Below are 15,154 nucleotides of genomic sequence, written 5' to 3'. Positions count from 1 at the left end.
GTGAGCACTGTGTAACATATAGAACCGTCCAATCACTATGTTGTACATCTGAAACTAATGTAATTTTGTATGTCAACTAAACTTCAATACTAAATTTTCTTAAAAACACTGGCCATGCACGTAAAACTTTTTAATCTCACCTCAGTCCCAACTTCTCCAGCCTCACCTCCCACCACATCCACTTTACACCCAGGGGTTACTCTTTAAACAATTCCTGGCACAATACTTGTCCCCTAATAAATTTTTAATACATGCTAAATTGATATGTTGACAAGAAATGGGTTGGTAAAAGCATGGAAACTTAGCATGCTTAATATCACCTAAAATGGACTCTCATCAACATCAGGTATGGAAGGAATGTAACTCTTGAGACAGCTGGGTTGTCCTTTGGGAGGTCATGCCTGCATTCTCTTAAGTTCAAACCAGTAAGGGAAAGACACCATGGAAACTTGATATTTGAGAGAATCTAGCCATTCAAAATTTCACTCATGATGCAAAACAAACCTAAACCAGAAATACGATGTTTTACAAAATTACCAATACAGATAGACAGTATTTGACAATTTTTTTTTTTTTTTTTTTTTTTTTTTTGGTTTAAAGCAAACAAGTCTTCTTAAGCCTTGTTTTTCTGGCTTAACGAGATACACAAGTATACCCCAAGGGCATACTCAGAACTTCTCAGTTGCCAGGATGGGGAGCATCCTCTGCCAACCCAGCAACTAAGGCCGCCCACCAAAATGCAGTGCTTCATGGTACAGAAGAAAGTATTTTAAATTGAACAAGAACACAACGAGTAAAAAGCTGCTTTGCAGTATACTGGAGGAGATAAGCAGTTCTGCAACTTTTCACCGGGTGGGTGAGAGTTGTTAGGAGCAGCTCTGCGTTAAAAAGTTACATAAGCAGATACAACTATGCTATAGGTTTAAAAAGAACAAATACCAGAAATTACCCTATTCCAGTGATAAAGCAATTCTGAATTGCAAAAGAACAGGAAAACCCTGGGATTATCCCTCAAAATGAATTCTCTTCAAACTAATTTACCATTTTTACTCCTAGAACTGCACTCAAAACTTAAGACAGAGTATTTTTGCAAAACTTGTCGTCAACATCACATTGAGAGATGTGAGTGACCAATCCTGATTAACATTTAACTGCCCAAGAACAAACCAATGGTGTAAGCCTTCTCTAAGTGATTCAAATGTAGGTTCAAATGCACAGATTCCCTCTTTTCCTTAGCTTGAAATAATTTACTGGAATAATCCTCATTTTCTACCTAGAATACAGGGATTTACAAATATATTTATATTTGGTATGTTTGGCTTTAGAATACAAGCACGATATACTCTATTTTGGAAAAAGTTTCAAAAACAATTTACAGTTTTATTTATTTTGAATAGAGAAAATATTCACGAGGCTTAAAATTCAGGGGCGCCTGGGTGGCTCAGTTGGTTGAGCATCTGACCCTTGATTTCAGCTCAGGTCATGATCTCACAGTTTGTGGGATGGAGCACCATGCCGGGCTCTGCGCTGACAGTGTGGTCTCCTTGGGATTCTCTCTCTCTGCCTGTCCCCCATTCACGCACTCTTTCTCTCAAAATAAATAAACTTTAAAAAAACAAAATAAAATTCAGGAAGTATAAAAGTTATATAACGAAGTCTCATCCCACCCTCGTCCTGCAGCCCTGAAGTTCCTCTTACTGGAAGCAATTGGCATTACAGGTTTCTTGCACATGCTTTCAAAGAGTCCTTCTGCAAGCAATCAACTGCATATTTCCTCTCCTTACCTTTGTTTTTATAAGCAGCACCCTACTCTACACATTATCATTGTTAAGTGCACATCTTTCTGAGATTACATATATTGGAGACTGTTCCACTAATATGGAACATTGTACATAATGAGCATCATCAATCATCTTTTACAGTAGCAGAGTAATTCCCTGCATGGAGCTATCATAACTTATTTAACCTGTCCCTATTTAATGGATATTTAGATGTAGCTAATTTTTAGCTACTACAAACAAGCAGCATGTTAGCTTTAAAATAACAAAATAACAAAAAACATACCTTTAACCACCAGCCAGAATTCTTACATCTCAGACTCAGGTCCATCATAAACTCAATGTTTGACTCTCCTAAAAAACCTCTTAAGAATGGCTGCCTTAACTCTACCAGTCAATTTGTCTTGGCTCAGTCTTGCCACTTGGTTTATTTCATAAGCTTACTCATTTGGTTAACTAAACAATGTCTAGGATTCTACCCAACAAATTATTTTAGTCAAATGCAAAATTATCTGATGGTTAAGTATACACCAACCTGTTATGTGAGACAAGCTGACTTGCAGGTAATCCAAGGCCAGCGAATCAATTACTGCTTGTACATTGTGAGCTTCATCCTCTTGACTCCTGGGAATAGCTATGAGGTCTGTGGAAAAAAGGCTACACATTTTTCATCTGAGGGTCCAAGTTTTCATCTGTCTCTGACCAGGCTTCTGAGTCAGGTTAAGTGCTACAAAAGTAAGCTCTACCCAAACAGAACAGGCTCTAAAATTCAGATAAAGCTAACAGAGCCTGATTCCACACAGCACCTTTAGTGGTTGAATACTTAGTCAATCAACATATATATTAACATGTTCTACAATAAGCACCATGCTACAGAAAGATAAAGAGGTCCCTAAATTCAAGGAGGTGCTAATACTCTAGTAAGGGAAACAATAATGGAGTGAGACTTTAACCCATAATCATGGGATGCTTTCCATGAGAGGAAAAAACCCCACAACCTTCTGAAGGTAACCTAGTAGGAATTAATGGCATAATGATTTAAAAGGTCAGTATATAAGGGTGTCTGGGTGGCTTAGTTGGTTAAACGTCTGACTCTTAATTTTGGTTCAGGTCATGAGCTGAGGGCTTCTGAGATGGCATGGAGCCTGCTTAGGATTCTCTCTCCTTTGTTCTCTCTCTGTCCCTCCCCCACTCATACACACACTCTCTAAATAAAAACAGAGGCCCCTGGGTGGCTCAGGTGGTTAAGTGTCCAACTCTTGATTTTGGCTCAGGTCATGATCTCACAGTTCCTGGGATTGAGCCCTGAATCAGGCTCCATGCTGACAGCATGGAGCCTGCTTGGGATTCTCTCTTTACCTCTCTCTGCCCCTCCCTGTACATGCTCTCAAATAAATAAACTTGCACCAAAAACCATAAAATACCTAGTAATAAATCTAACCAAAAGCATAAAAAATCTATACACTGAAAACTACAGAAAGCTTATGAAAGAAATTGAAGAAGACACAAAAAAATGAAAAAATATTCCATACTCCTGGATAGGAAGAACAAATATTGTTAAAATGTCAATACTACCCAAGGCAATTTACATATTCAATGCAATCCCTATCAAAGTAACACCAGCATTCTTCACAGAGTTAGAACAAACAATCCTACAATCTGTATGGAAACAGAAAAGACCCCAGGTAGCCAAAGCAATCTTGAAAAAGAAAACCAAAGCAGGAGGCACCACAATCCCGGACTTCAAGCTGTAATCATCAAGACAGTATGGTACTGGCACAAAAACAGACACTCAGATCAATTCAACAGAACAGAGAATCCAGGAATGGACCCACAAACGTATGGCCAACTCATCTTCGACAAAGCAGGGAAAGAATATCCAATGGCATAAGGACAGTCTCTTCAACAAATGGTGCTGGGAAAACAGGACAGCGACATGCAGAAGAATGAACCTGGACCACTTTCTTACACCAGACACAAAAATAAACTCAAAATGGATGAAAGACCTCAATGTAAGACAGGAAGCCATCAAAATCCTTGAGGAGAAAGCAGGCAAAAACCTCCTTGATCTTGGCCACAGCAACTTCTTACTCAACACGTCTCCAGAGGCAAGGGAAACAAAAGCAAAAATGAACTATTGGGACCTCATCAAAATAAAAGGCTTCTGCACAGCGAAGGAAACAATCTGCAAGACTAAAAGGCAACCGACGGAATGGGAGAAGATATTTGCAAATGACACATCAGATAAAGGGTTAGTATCCAAAATCTATAAAGAGCTTATCAAACTCAACACCCAAAACACAATCCAGTGAAGACATGGGCAAAAGACATGAATAGACACTTCTCCAAAGAAGACATCCAGATGGCCAACCGACACATGAAAAAATGCTCAACATCATTCATCATCAGGGAAATACAAATCAAAGCCACAATGAGATACCACCCCACACCTGTCAGAATGGCTAACGTTAACAACTCAGGCAACAACAGATGTTGGCGAGGATGTGGACAAAGAGGATCTCTTCTGCACTGCTGGTGGGAATGCAAACTGGTGAGCCCACTCTGGAAAACAGTATGGAGGTTCCTCAAAAAATTAAAAATAGAACTACCTTCTGACCGAGCAATTGCGCTACTAGGTATTTATCCAAGGGATACAGGTGTGGTGTTTCGAAGGGGCACATGCACCCCAATGTTTATAGCAGCACTATCAACAATGGCCAATGTGTGGAAACAGCCCAAATGTCTATCAACAGATGGATAAAGAAAATGTGGTGTATATATACATATGGTGTATGTGTACATATATATACCTATGTATACATACAAACGGGTATTACTCAGCAATCAAAAAGAATGAAATCTTGCCATTTGCTCCTATGTAGATGAAACTCGAGAATATTATGCTAAGCAGAATTAGAGAAACACAAATATCGTATGACTTCACTCATATGAGGAATTTAAGATACAAAACAGATGCACATAGGGAAGGGAAACAAAAATATAAAAACAGGGAGGGGAACAAAACATAAGAGACAAATATAGAGAACAAACAGAAGGTTGCTGGAGGGATTGTGGGGGGGGGGGGGGGGATGGGCTAAATGGGTAAGGGGCATTAAGGAATCTCCTGAAATCATTGTTGCACTATATGCTAACTTGGGTGTAAATTAAAAAATAAAAATATAAAACAAAGTAAAACTTACTTTGAAATGCAAATAAACTTTAAAAATTAAAAATAAATCAAAATAAACTTAAAAAAACCCAAAAGGTCAGTAAAGACCACAGTGAGGAAAGATTTTAACACTGAACTTATATTTGGAGTTTCTCCTCTGGCACTGAGGGAGATGAACGGGGGAAGAAAGAAAAAAGTACTTTATTTTTTAAGTTTTTCTTTTATTTATTTTGAGAGAGAGAGAGCAAGTGAGCAGGGAGGGGACAGACAGAGAGGGGCAGAGAGAGAATCCCAAGTTGGCTCCATGCTGTCAGCACAGAGCCCGATGTGGGGCTCAAACTCACGAACCTTGAGATCATGACTGGACCCAAAACCAAGAGTCAGATGCTCAACCGACTAAGCAACCCAGGTGCCCTGAAAAAAGTATTTTAAAACACTGGTCTAATAACTATAGGCCTCTGTGCTCAAATGAAGGTTAAGACTAGCATCAAAGATACCAGCTAGAGGCCATCTCCATTATTCCAAGTGATGAGGGCACTAACTCATGGTAACAGTGGGAAAGGAAAAGAGACTACACAGAGCTTTAATACTAATGGTTATAGCAGAGACAGTAGAGATCTGTGGATAAAGACTCTGAGCTACTCAACCAGGGATGCAGTACAATCATCAATTCATATCCATAATACTGGTTAAGCAACAGGACCCAATAAGTTTCCAAGTTCTACTCAATTTTAGAATTTTTGAAAATATATGTACAGAAAAGGTGTGACTTTCACAAGGTATTAGCCATGATTGACACAATGACCAAGACCACTCAAACTGATTTGAACAAGGCTGTTACTATATGTGGGTCTTTATTATGGTAACGAATGCAACAGTTACATGCAAATAAAATGTAAACAAAGAGAAAATACAGGATTTTATAAACACCACAGGATCTAACTTAAGGCACTCAAAACACCTGGCCTAACATATAGTCACTATTACTCCCACTTTTTAGTACCCTTACCTGGTACCTTTTCTCCCAAAATGGATTGATAAAGAGCAATAAAAACATTAGCATCACAGTCTTCCAGTTCTCGGATCCTCAGGTGTATGTGACATTTCAAAAGAAGGTTATTGGCAACGGTTATCCACTCTGTTAGGAAAGGAAAAAGATAAGCCTTAAATAGCAAAAGTCGACCCCACAAAGACAGACATTGAATGAAGCACAAGATAAGAAATTTGGTTACTATATAGGTTCAAAGGCCCTCCAAGGCATGAATTTTGAAAATACATTATTTAATTTCTAGCACTCGAAGTGCTAGAGTGCTAGAATTTCAACGTAGTATAAAAACTATGATGCAAATCCAATTTCTACCGTTATAGGCTAAAGTCCTAAGTTATGCACCCTTTTCTTATTTTACAAGCCACACAAAGCTGTTTTTATTTAAAACATACGTATAAGTAAACAAATATTATGTCATAAGCAAGACACTTTGTTAATGATAGTCTGAGGCTACCAGAAACTAATTAATGAATGCTGTTTCAAATTCCCAATAGCGTTAGTCATGTTTTTACCAAATTATCTTGTGCAAGTCAGAATTTCTCTGGTGCCCAATAGGCTGATTAACGCAGGCTGTTAAGAAGTGAAGTAATGACACTAACACTACAACATTTGTTAGTTGTTAATTATATTTAATGTGTAAGAAGTAAAACATAGAAAATACCTAAAAATGTCTCTAAATTCACAGCTAGCACATTATCAACACTGAAGTTTCCTGTGCCACCGCAACCCACCCCCAGACACCGTTGGAATTATAGCAAGCACACTTCAAGGGTTTCTCGAACAATTCAGAAAGCTTGAAATATTTGCGCCCTGATATAATTAGCAACTAAAGAGAAAGTTCTGTTACTCTGTATCTGACATGCTCAGCAGGTTCTAAAAATGTGTCTGTATTCAAGGCACATCATCTCCCTCTTCCCAGAAACAAATGAGAGTATCTTCCAAGAATCACGTTCTCTCTCTCTCCCCGTGCCCAGTTCCCAAGCTGACCAAACCAAAGGGTTTGAAGTTTGAACGCTGCCTGGAAGAAAAGGATGAAGGCGTCCCAGGCAACCCAACCAACTCGCTTCTCGAAAGAGGTTGCTAGAAAAAGCCAGGTAACGACACAGAGCACCGAAGAGAAAAATCCACCACCGTTCTACTTTGGCAAGGGCATCAACAACACCGTAAGAGTGCCGTTGCTCAAAAGTTCAATGCACAGGCAGGTACGGCCTCAGTCTCCACAATGCAAGAAGCAGAGAGCGCGCTGACAGTGGCTGGATTCCCGAGAATACAGGTGCCAGGAGGACACGTTCTGCTTTCTGACTGCCCTCTTTGCAGCCAGGCTGCAGGCGTGCTGCGGGCCCTCCTCTTCACACCCCAAAATCCCGCTCGATGGCCACTAAGCGAACCGAGAGCGGGGCTAAGAGACCCAAACCCGCCGACCACGACGGGGTGTCTGTGACGAGCCCCGTCGGCAGGCCAGACCAGTGAGTCCAGCCGGAGGACTCGAGATAAAAGGAATAGGGGTGTTCGGGTTCTTAAACGGTTTCAGTCCACACACACCGGGGCTCCGGGCCGAGACTCACCAGCCTCTGAGCCGGCCATGTCACGGACGCAGGTTGCCGCTAGACTCCCAACTGGGCGCGCGACGGACGGCGTCCTGGAAGGGCCGAACAGCGCAGACGCACCGCCGAGGTGGGGGAACGAAACGAAAGGGCTGGGGGAGAAAGAGGGTGGGACTTTAGAACGGCTTCTCGCTGCTGATTGGTCATCACAGGAGGACTTCCTTTCTCAGCACGGGCCGAGGCGGCGGTTTGTGGGCTCTAGATACCCTTCGCCGCGGGCAATATCCCGCTAAGGGATTCTCAGGTGGGTGGGTTTGACATATCGGGTCACATCCAGCAGCCCAGGTCGGTCTCCCGGGGGCATTGGTACGGAACTTCCGGCGAGCTATTTAGTTTCGTATTCCTCCGCCGACGCCAACTGGAGATGTAGTGCGGTCCGCTTACCCCATGGGCGGGAGCAGCCACGTGACAACGTCTGGCTCCGCCTTCCCGTCTCATTTGGTTAGAGGCGTGAGGGCTCTTTGGAGACGTAAACATCTCCAAGTGGGCTGAGTGGGTTGGCCTGTGCTGGCCATTTTGTTGGGTAGGCTGAACCTGGAAAAGGGCAGGGTGGCCTCCTTGAAGTGTGGAAAAACGAGAAAAAGGTAAAGAATAGAGTGTAGGCTGAGACATCTCAGTGTGGGTGGGTGCAGCCATGAAAGGGGCCCTAAACCGGCGATTCCGAGGGAGGGGCGGTGGGGGGTGGGGCGAGAACATGGCGGATCCCGGAACGCCGGCGGGCGTTGCGGCCTCTGCGCAGGGGCGGAGTGATTAGGTCATAGAGCGGCTCCCAGCGTTCTTTGCGGCGGAGGAGGCGGTCCAGACTATAAAACCGGCTGCCGGGACGCGGCCGGCACCTCATTCATTTCCACCGGTCTCTCGTTGAGCAGCTCCGGCCCTAGTCATCGCCGCTCCTCCGCCGTTGCCGCCCCCGCAAGGCTTTGCTGTCGCCAAAGCCACCCGCAGCGACTCGTCGCACCCGATTCTCTCCATTTCGTTCCCCGCCAACCGCAACCATTGACGCCATGTCGGGTTATTCGAGTGACCGAGACCGCGGCCGGGATCGAGGGTGAGTGTGGGAACGGACTTGTCAGGCCTGGCAGTGGGGGATGGGAGGCCGATGAAGGTGGCGGGCGGGGGCGACAGGAACTTGGGTTTCTCAGCTTATCCTTAGGCTTTTGTGACCGAAGGCTTGCGCCATTTTGGTTTTTGTCAAAAACTGATTGAAAGCTGTTATTCTGTTAACGGCTTTTAAGGTCGCCTTTTGTTGGCGGGCTGGCGGGGGGGGGGGGGACATCGAAGTTTCCCCGGCGATTGAGCAGCTGTTGGGAGAATTCGGGGGAGGGTATTTCGAGGGGAGGAAAGCGCGACGTTTCCAAGAGGATGAAGTCGTCTCTATTAGGTGCAACCCTTCGAGATGTGGTTTAGGTGCCCCGGGAATTCTATGAGAGCCGCCGGGCTCGCCTCCGAACCCGTTGATGTGACAGGGGCAGCAGGGTGGCCAGCGCCGCGGGAATCGGCCATGTGGTTGGGTCGCGGGTACAAAATGCCGGCGTCGGACATGGCGGCGGCGCCTTTGTTACCCCGCCCGGCGGAGGAGCTCAAAATGGCAGCGTCGAGAAAATGTGGCGCAGAGAGAAATGCGAGACAAAGGGGGAAGCGCCGCCCCAGCGGGAACGCCGCCCGGTCCGGGACTCCTCCCCCGGTAGTTGCCAGCTCCTCCTCCTCTTTTTCTTTGCGTTATATAATTTTGCTATCAGAATCAGGAGCCCTTCCGCGGGATACCCCCAAGTCGATTGGCTTGCGTAAGTGTCCCTGAGACCACCGTCCTTGTTCTGTTCTCATTGCTTGTGTTGTCCCCGTTATTCCTTAAAATCAAAGCTTCTTCGCTTGGAAACAGTTGATAAGTAATATCGCTGTTAAGCTCCTCCCTTGTATTGTCTCTTTTCCAGACATTTAATTCCTAAGCTCACGGGAAAGGCTAGTAACCATAAGCTGTTGTCTGTCCTTGTAATCGGAACTTCGGGCGTTTGGGCAGCCAGGTTCCGACCTGCTATCTCCCGGGCTGTTGACTTGGCTTTAGTAGTGTGTACTTGGGACAACGGGAAGGGAGAGAGATGGTGCTAATGGTGGCTTTTGATAGCATGACCATCACCAAGGGCAGTGCTAAGTCTTCAAACTGTGAAAGTCATTTACCTTTAGTGTGTGCCAAAGGATGAAAAGTCTGTATGTAAATCACTGTGTAGACACTTGAAAATGTGAGGTTTTTGTTTTTGTTTTTCCAGGTTTGGTGCACCTCGATTTGGGGGAAGTAGGGCAGGGCCCCTATCTGGAAAGAAGTTTGGAAATCCTGGGGAAAAACTAGTCAAAAAGAAGTGGAATCTTGATGAGCTGCCCAAATTTGAGAAGAATTTTTATCAAGAGCACCCTGATTTGGCTAGGCGCACAGCAGTGAGTAATTTCACATGGTTTTATCAGGCTATAATTCAATAATGACTTAAACCAAAATCTGAATAGAGAGGTCTTGGAAATGACCAAATTAAGGGAAACTCACACTTTTATGGTAGCTAAGAAAGAGGTGGTACTTATAAAAACAGGTGGCTTGGGATTTTTCTACTTCAGAGTTGTTGACCTATAACCACAATAGGTGAATCTTGTGCTGTGTGGTGTCTGTATGTGGATACAGGTTTAAAATCCCATTAAGGTTTGTTAATCATTTAAAAAGTTAGGGACCTGCTGACTTGCATTTTAGTGAAGGTTGTCATGGTACTCAGTAGATCATTAAAATTTGTTTTTTAGCAAGAGGTGGAGACTTACAGAAGGAGTAAGGAAATTACGGTTAGAGGTCACAACTGCCCAAAGCCAGTTCTGAATTTTTATGAAGCGAACTTCCCTGGTAAGTGCCTAGTTTTGAGGTCCCCCCCCCCCCACTTCATTTATTCTTTTTCTTCTGGTTTTGCTAATATTTTATTGAATTATTCTTCCTAATTTTAGCTAACGTAATGGATGTCATTGCAAGACAGAATTTTACTGAGCCCACTGCTATTCAAGCTCAGGGATGGCCCGTTGCTCTAAGTGGATTGGATATGGTTGGAGTAGCACAGACTGGATCCGGGAAAACGTTGTCTGTAAGTTTGGGATAACTCTTGAGTTTTATTCGGTGGTGATGTGCTAGAGAAAACAAATTGAGAATATAAAGAAACCGGAAACATTTTAACTTAATTCCTGTTGTTTGCCTCCCCCCCATAGTATTTGCTGCCTGCTATCGTCCACATCAATCATCAGCCATTCCTAGAGAGAGGTGATGGGCCTATTGTAAGTAGACATATTTTCATTAGCTTTTGCTTAGGAGTATGATGGAGAGATTTGTAGCAAATGTTTGTATGTAGCAAAAAACTCGTGCTTTTACATGGAGATGTTAGTTGTCTTACTCAACTTAGTCGGAGACAAAGCTGTCTTTACAGCAAACATCAATTACCTGCCAGCATAATGCCAGTAAGTTTAAAACTAGGATCCGGGACTCTGTTAAAGTCTCCTCTGCTTTGTGTTTCTTTTAGTGCTTGGTGCTGGCACCAACTCGGGAACTGGCCCAACAAGTACAGCAAGTAGCTGCTGAATACTGTAGAGCATGTCGCTTGAAGTCCACTTGCATCTATGGTGGTGCTCCAAAGGGACCACAAATTCGTGATTTGGAGAGAGGCATGTAACAATAATTTTGTCAGTGTTGGTTCTAGAACTTCTACACTACGTGTTGTAGTTACATCATGTGTTTCATTGAAGGTGTGGAAATCTGTATTGCAACACCTGGAAGACTGATTGACTTTTTGGAGTGTGGGAAAACCAATCTGAGAAGAACCACCTACCTTGTCCTTGATGAAGCAGACAGAATGCTTGATATGGGCTTTGAACCCCAAATAAGGAAGATTGTGGATCAGATAAGAGTAAGTTAGCCTTTAAAAATGTTTCCTTTTCAAACTTATCTCAAAGATTTATTCTTAGAATACAATGCTTTTTTTAACCCAAAATTCTTCAGCCTGATAGGCAAACCCTAATGTGGAGTGCAACTTGGCCAAAAGAAGTAAGACAGCTTGCTGAAGATTTCCTGAAAGACTACATTCACATAAACATTGGTGCACTAGAACTGAGTGCAAACCACAATATTCTTCAGATTGTGGATGTATGTCATGATGTAGAAAAGGATGAAAAGTAAGTTTTCTGTAGAAGTATTGTTCTAAAAACATCACTGTACAAATTCAGGAGTTAACCGTTTGATAGGTTATCTTAAAAGTGACTTTCAGTTGGGTGCAATGTTGGGTGTGTTTGTTTAAAATGAGTCTGTCGATCCTTATTAAAATACTTTCATTCACGCAATTGGTTATCACTATATAGCAAAGAAGGAAAAGGAACTCGTTCTTTATGGGTTAAGGACCAAGGATAGAATTGCTTGATACAAGTGTTCAAGCAGGTGTTTTTACTTGAGTTGTGTAAATCGGAGTTAGTGATTTCACTGACCATAAATATGTGTCTGTAACTGTGGACTTCTTTTATTAAAATTCACAATTTGTTTTTCCAAGACTTATTCGTCTAATGGAAGAGATCATGAGTGAGAAGGAGAATAAAACCATTGTTTTTGTCGAAACCAAAAGAAGATGTGATGAGCTTACTAGAAAAATGAGGAGAGACGGGTATGTGGGCTTCTTCCATTGAAGCAGGTGTATGAGAGCTGAGTTTAGAGGGAGAGGCAAACAGATCGAAAGTAACAGATTTGAGTTTCATGGATGGCAGTTATATCTGGTGTAAATAAAACTGTACATCAGGTAAAACTAAAGGAAATTGTGATTAGTTTTTTAAGCAGACTAAAATCTATCAGGTTTTAAAGGTGAACTTACTGATAGTTTTTCTTTAATGTAGGTGGCCGGCCATGGGTATCCATGGTGACAAGAGTCAACAGGAACGTGACTGGGTTCTAAATGGTAAGTCAAATGAAAATGAAAATTTTTTTATTAAAACCTGTCATTCTTACATTATTGATGATAGTTTTTCTTTCACAGAATTCAAACATGGAAAAGCTCCTATTCTGATTGCTACAGATGTGGCCTCCAGAGGGCTAGGTTAGTAAAAACTCGAATTCGTGGCTCGGTTTCCCAGAAGATCTCCATATACTTTTTTAAAGAAAGTTTATTGCTTTCTTTAACCTCTGCATTTTTTCCAAGTTTTTTTCATATAAAGGTGCAGCCTTTGGCAAGGCCTAGGCATGACAATCGGAGGACTCGAGGGGGATGGAGGACTAGTGGTCGGCTGGCTGCTTCCAGTCGATTAGAGAGGTGAAAAGCTGAAAGTGTGCCAGTAATCTTCAAAAGGCAGAACATACCACCTCTGCCCCGTAAACTGTTCTCTCCGGGGGAAAAAAGTGCAAGTTATCCTCACAGTTCACTGCCGTGGTATTTCTTCTGTCCCATGCTTTGCATGACTGCCATGGTACAGCACTGTTTCAAACTGTTTACTGTGATCTGTGGGTCTTTGAGTTTCAGTGAGTTGGCTGAAATGTTGAAGAACAATTTCCAAACTTCAATGTTCAATGAAATTTTTGTTCAAGTTTGAAATGGAGAGAGCAGCTTTAAAAGGTACTAAGCCTTTTACAAATTGGTGAGTACTGGCACATGAGATCTAGAGCAGGAGCAACTTCTCACACTTAGTCAGTGGGAAAAGAAAGCAGTGCTTTGAAAGTTCCTCCCTCACCTACACAGTAGTCGTCATGTCGAGACCTGCCAGAGAGAGACACATTCTCAAGTGAATCCTGGCTTCTTGGAAGCGCTTGCCTAGACGAGACACAGTGCATAAAAACAACTTTTGGGGGACAGGTATGTTTTTCTTGCAGCTGCGGTTGTAAGGTCTTGGCAAGACAAGCAGTGTGGCCAGAATTTTGAACTTCTGATGAGTGTGTAATGCAAAGGACCATGTACATTTTTGTTTAAAGGTCCTCAAAATGAGCACATGAAGAGGTTGCTGTGAACCTTTAAGTGGCCCTACTGCGCAGAAGCATTCAGATGTCACTTGACGATCTGTAAGGGGACTTGCTGGTTTGGGAATATGTTAGAGAATACACGTCTTACTGACAGGCTGTCTATCATTGGGTGGGTAATGAGACATCCAGGTAGATGGTGTGTGCTTTTTTTTTTTTTTTTTTTTTTTTTCCTTCCCCCTTCTCCAATTTCAATGGTATTCCTACAGGGAATGGATAACCATTTTAACTGTATTTTTTGCAGCCCGTACCTTCTTGGAAATACAATTGTCTAACTTTTTATTTTTGGTCTGGCTGTTGTGGTGTGCAAAACTCCGTACATTGCTATTTTGCCACACTGCAACACCTTACAGATGTGGAAGATGTGAAATTTGTCATCAATTATGACTACCCTAACTCCTCAGAGGATTATATTCATCGAATTGGAAGAACTGCTCGCAGTACCAAAACAGGCACAGCATACACTTTCTTTACACCTAATAACATAAAGCAAGTGAGCGACCTTATCTCTGTGCTTCGTGAAGCTAATCAAGCAATTAATCCCAAGTTGCTTCAGTTGGTCGAAGACAGAGGTTCAGGTAAGACCAACCTTCATTAAGAAATGTTGGTGATTTGGGGTCACATGATGGTCTACAAATCCATTTAAATGGGATTGGCGGGTGAGTAAAAATCTTTAATCTGAAACCGAGAAACACTTCACAGAGTGAATAGAGCTACTTGCTACCTAATTCCTTTTTGTGTCAGTAGTGATTTGTGGCATGGAAATAATCAGCATGCGATTATCTTTTTTTTCTTGACAGGTCGTTCCAGGGGTAGAGGAGGCATGAAGGATGACCGTCGGGACAGATACTCTGCGGGCAAAAGGGGTGGATTTAATACCTTTAGAGACAGGGAAAATTATGACCGAGGTTATTCTAGTCTGCTTAAGAGAGATTTTGGGGCAAAAACTCAGAATGGTGTTTACAGTGCTGCAAATTACACCAATGGGAGCTTTGGAAGTAATTTTGTGTCTGCTGGTATACAGACCAGTTTTAGGACTGGTAATCCAACAGGGACTTACCAGAACGGTTATGATAGCACTCAGCAATATGGAAGTAACGTTCCAAATATGCACAATGGTATGAACCAACAGGCATATGCATATCCTGCTACTGCAGCTGCACCTATGATTGGTTATCCGATGCCAACAGGATATTCTCAATAAGACTTTAGAAGTATATGTAAATGTCTGTTTTTCATAATTGCTCTTTATATTGTGTGTTATCAGACAAGATAGTTATTTAAGAAACATGGGAAATGCAGAAATGACTGCAGTGCAGCAGTAATTATGGTGCACTTTTTCGCTATTTAAGTTGGATATTTCTCTACATTCCTGAAACAATTTTTAGGTTTTTTTTGTACTAGAAAATGCAGGCAGTGTTTTCACAAGTAAATGTACAGTGATTTGAAATACAATAAATGAAGGCAACGCATGGCCTTCCAATAAAAAATATTTGAAGACTGAATTAAGTGGAAATTGTACTTTATTTTACATATATAATGTCATGTAAAATT

General features: G+C 42.4%; 2 protein-coding genes across 4 annotated transcripts in view; one reads left to right on the top strand and one right to left on the bottom strand.

Annotated features, from left to right (window-relative positions):
• Window positions 1–7,708, bottom strand: part of CEP95 (centrosomal protein 95) — a 43,472-nt gene extending 35,764 nt beyond the window's left edge. Inside the window, exons 1-3 of the mRNA XM_060645659.3 lie at window positions 7,561–7,708; window positions 5,957–6,085; window positions 2,314–2,421 (exon numbers count right to left, since the gene is read on the bottom strand). Coding sequence (XP_060501642.1) covers window positions 2,314–2,421; window positions 5,957–6,085; window positions 7,561–7,579 — 256 coding nt within the window. The 5' untranslated portion in view covers window positions 7,580–7,708. The remainder of the gene's footprint in view (window positions 1–2,313; window positions 2,422–5,956; window positions 6,086–7,560) is intronic.
• A 53-nt stretch (window positions 7,709–7,761) lies between these two features.
• Window positions 7,762–15,105, top strand: DDX5 (DEAD-box helicase 5). 3 transcript variants are annotated; one of them, XM_060645666.2, is made up of 14 exons: window positions 7,762–7,843; window positions 8,469–8,647; window positions 9,864–10,029; window positions 10,378–10,474; window positions 10,573–10,706; window positions 10,828–10,893; window positions 11,136–11,277; window positions 11,359–11,519; window positions 11,612–11,784; window positions 12,153–12,263; window positions 12,490–12,551; window positions 12,630–12,689; window positions 13,954–14,178; window positions 14,401–15,105. In XM_060645666.2, the coding sequence occupies exons 2-14, from the start codon at window positions 8,604–8,606 to the stop codon at window positions 14,802–14,804; spliced, it is 1,845 nt and encodes a 614-aa protein (XP_060501649.1). In that variant the 5' UTR covers window positions 7,762–7,843; window positions 8,469–8,603; the 3' UTR covers window positions 14,805–15,105. The 3 variants fall into 3 exon arrangements, with proteins under 3 accessions (XP_060501649.1, XP_060501648.1, XP_060501647.1); XM_060645665.3 differs by lacking the exon at window positions 7,762–7,843 and adding an exon at window positions 8,069–8,183; XM_060645664.1 differs by lacking the exons at window positions 7,762–7,843; window positions 8,469–8,647 and adding an exon at window positions 9,187–9,383.
• Window positions 15,106–15,154: the final 49 nt, after the last annotated feature.

The sequence above is a fragment of the Panthera onca genome, chromosome E1 (genome assembly GCF_046562875.1).
Source record: "Panthera onca isolate mPanOnc1 chromosome E1, mPanOnc1 haplotype 2, whole genome shotgun sequence".
NCBI lineage: Eukaryota > Metazoa > Chordata > Mammalia > Carnivora > Felidae > Panthera > Panthera onca.
This window is presented reverse-complemented; position numbering and strand designations above follow the sequence as displayed.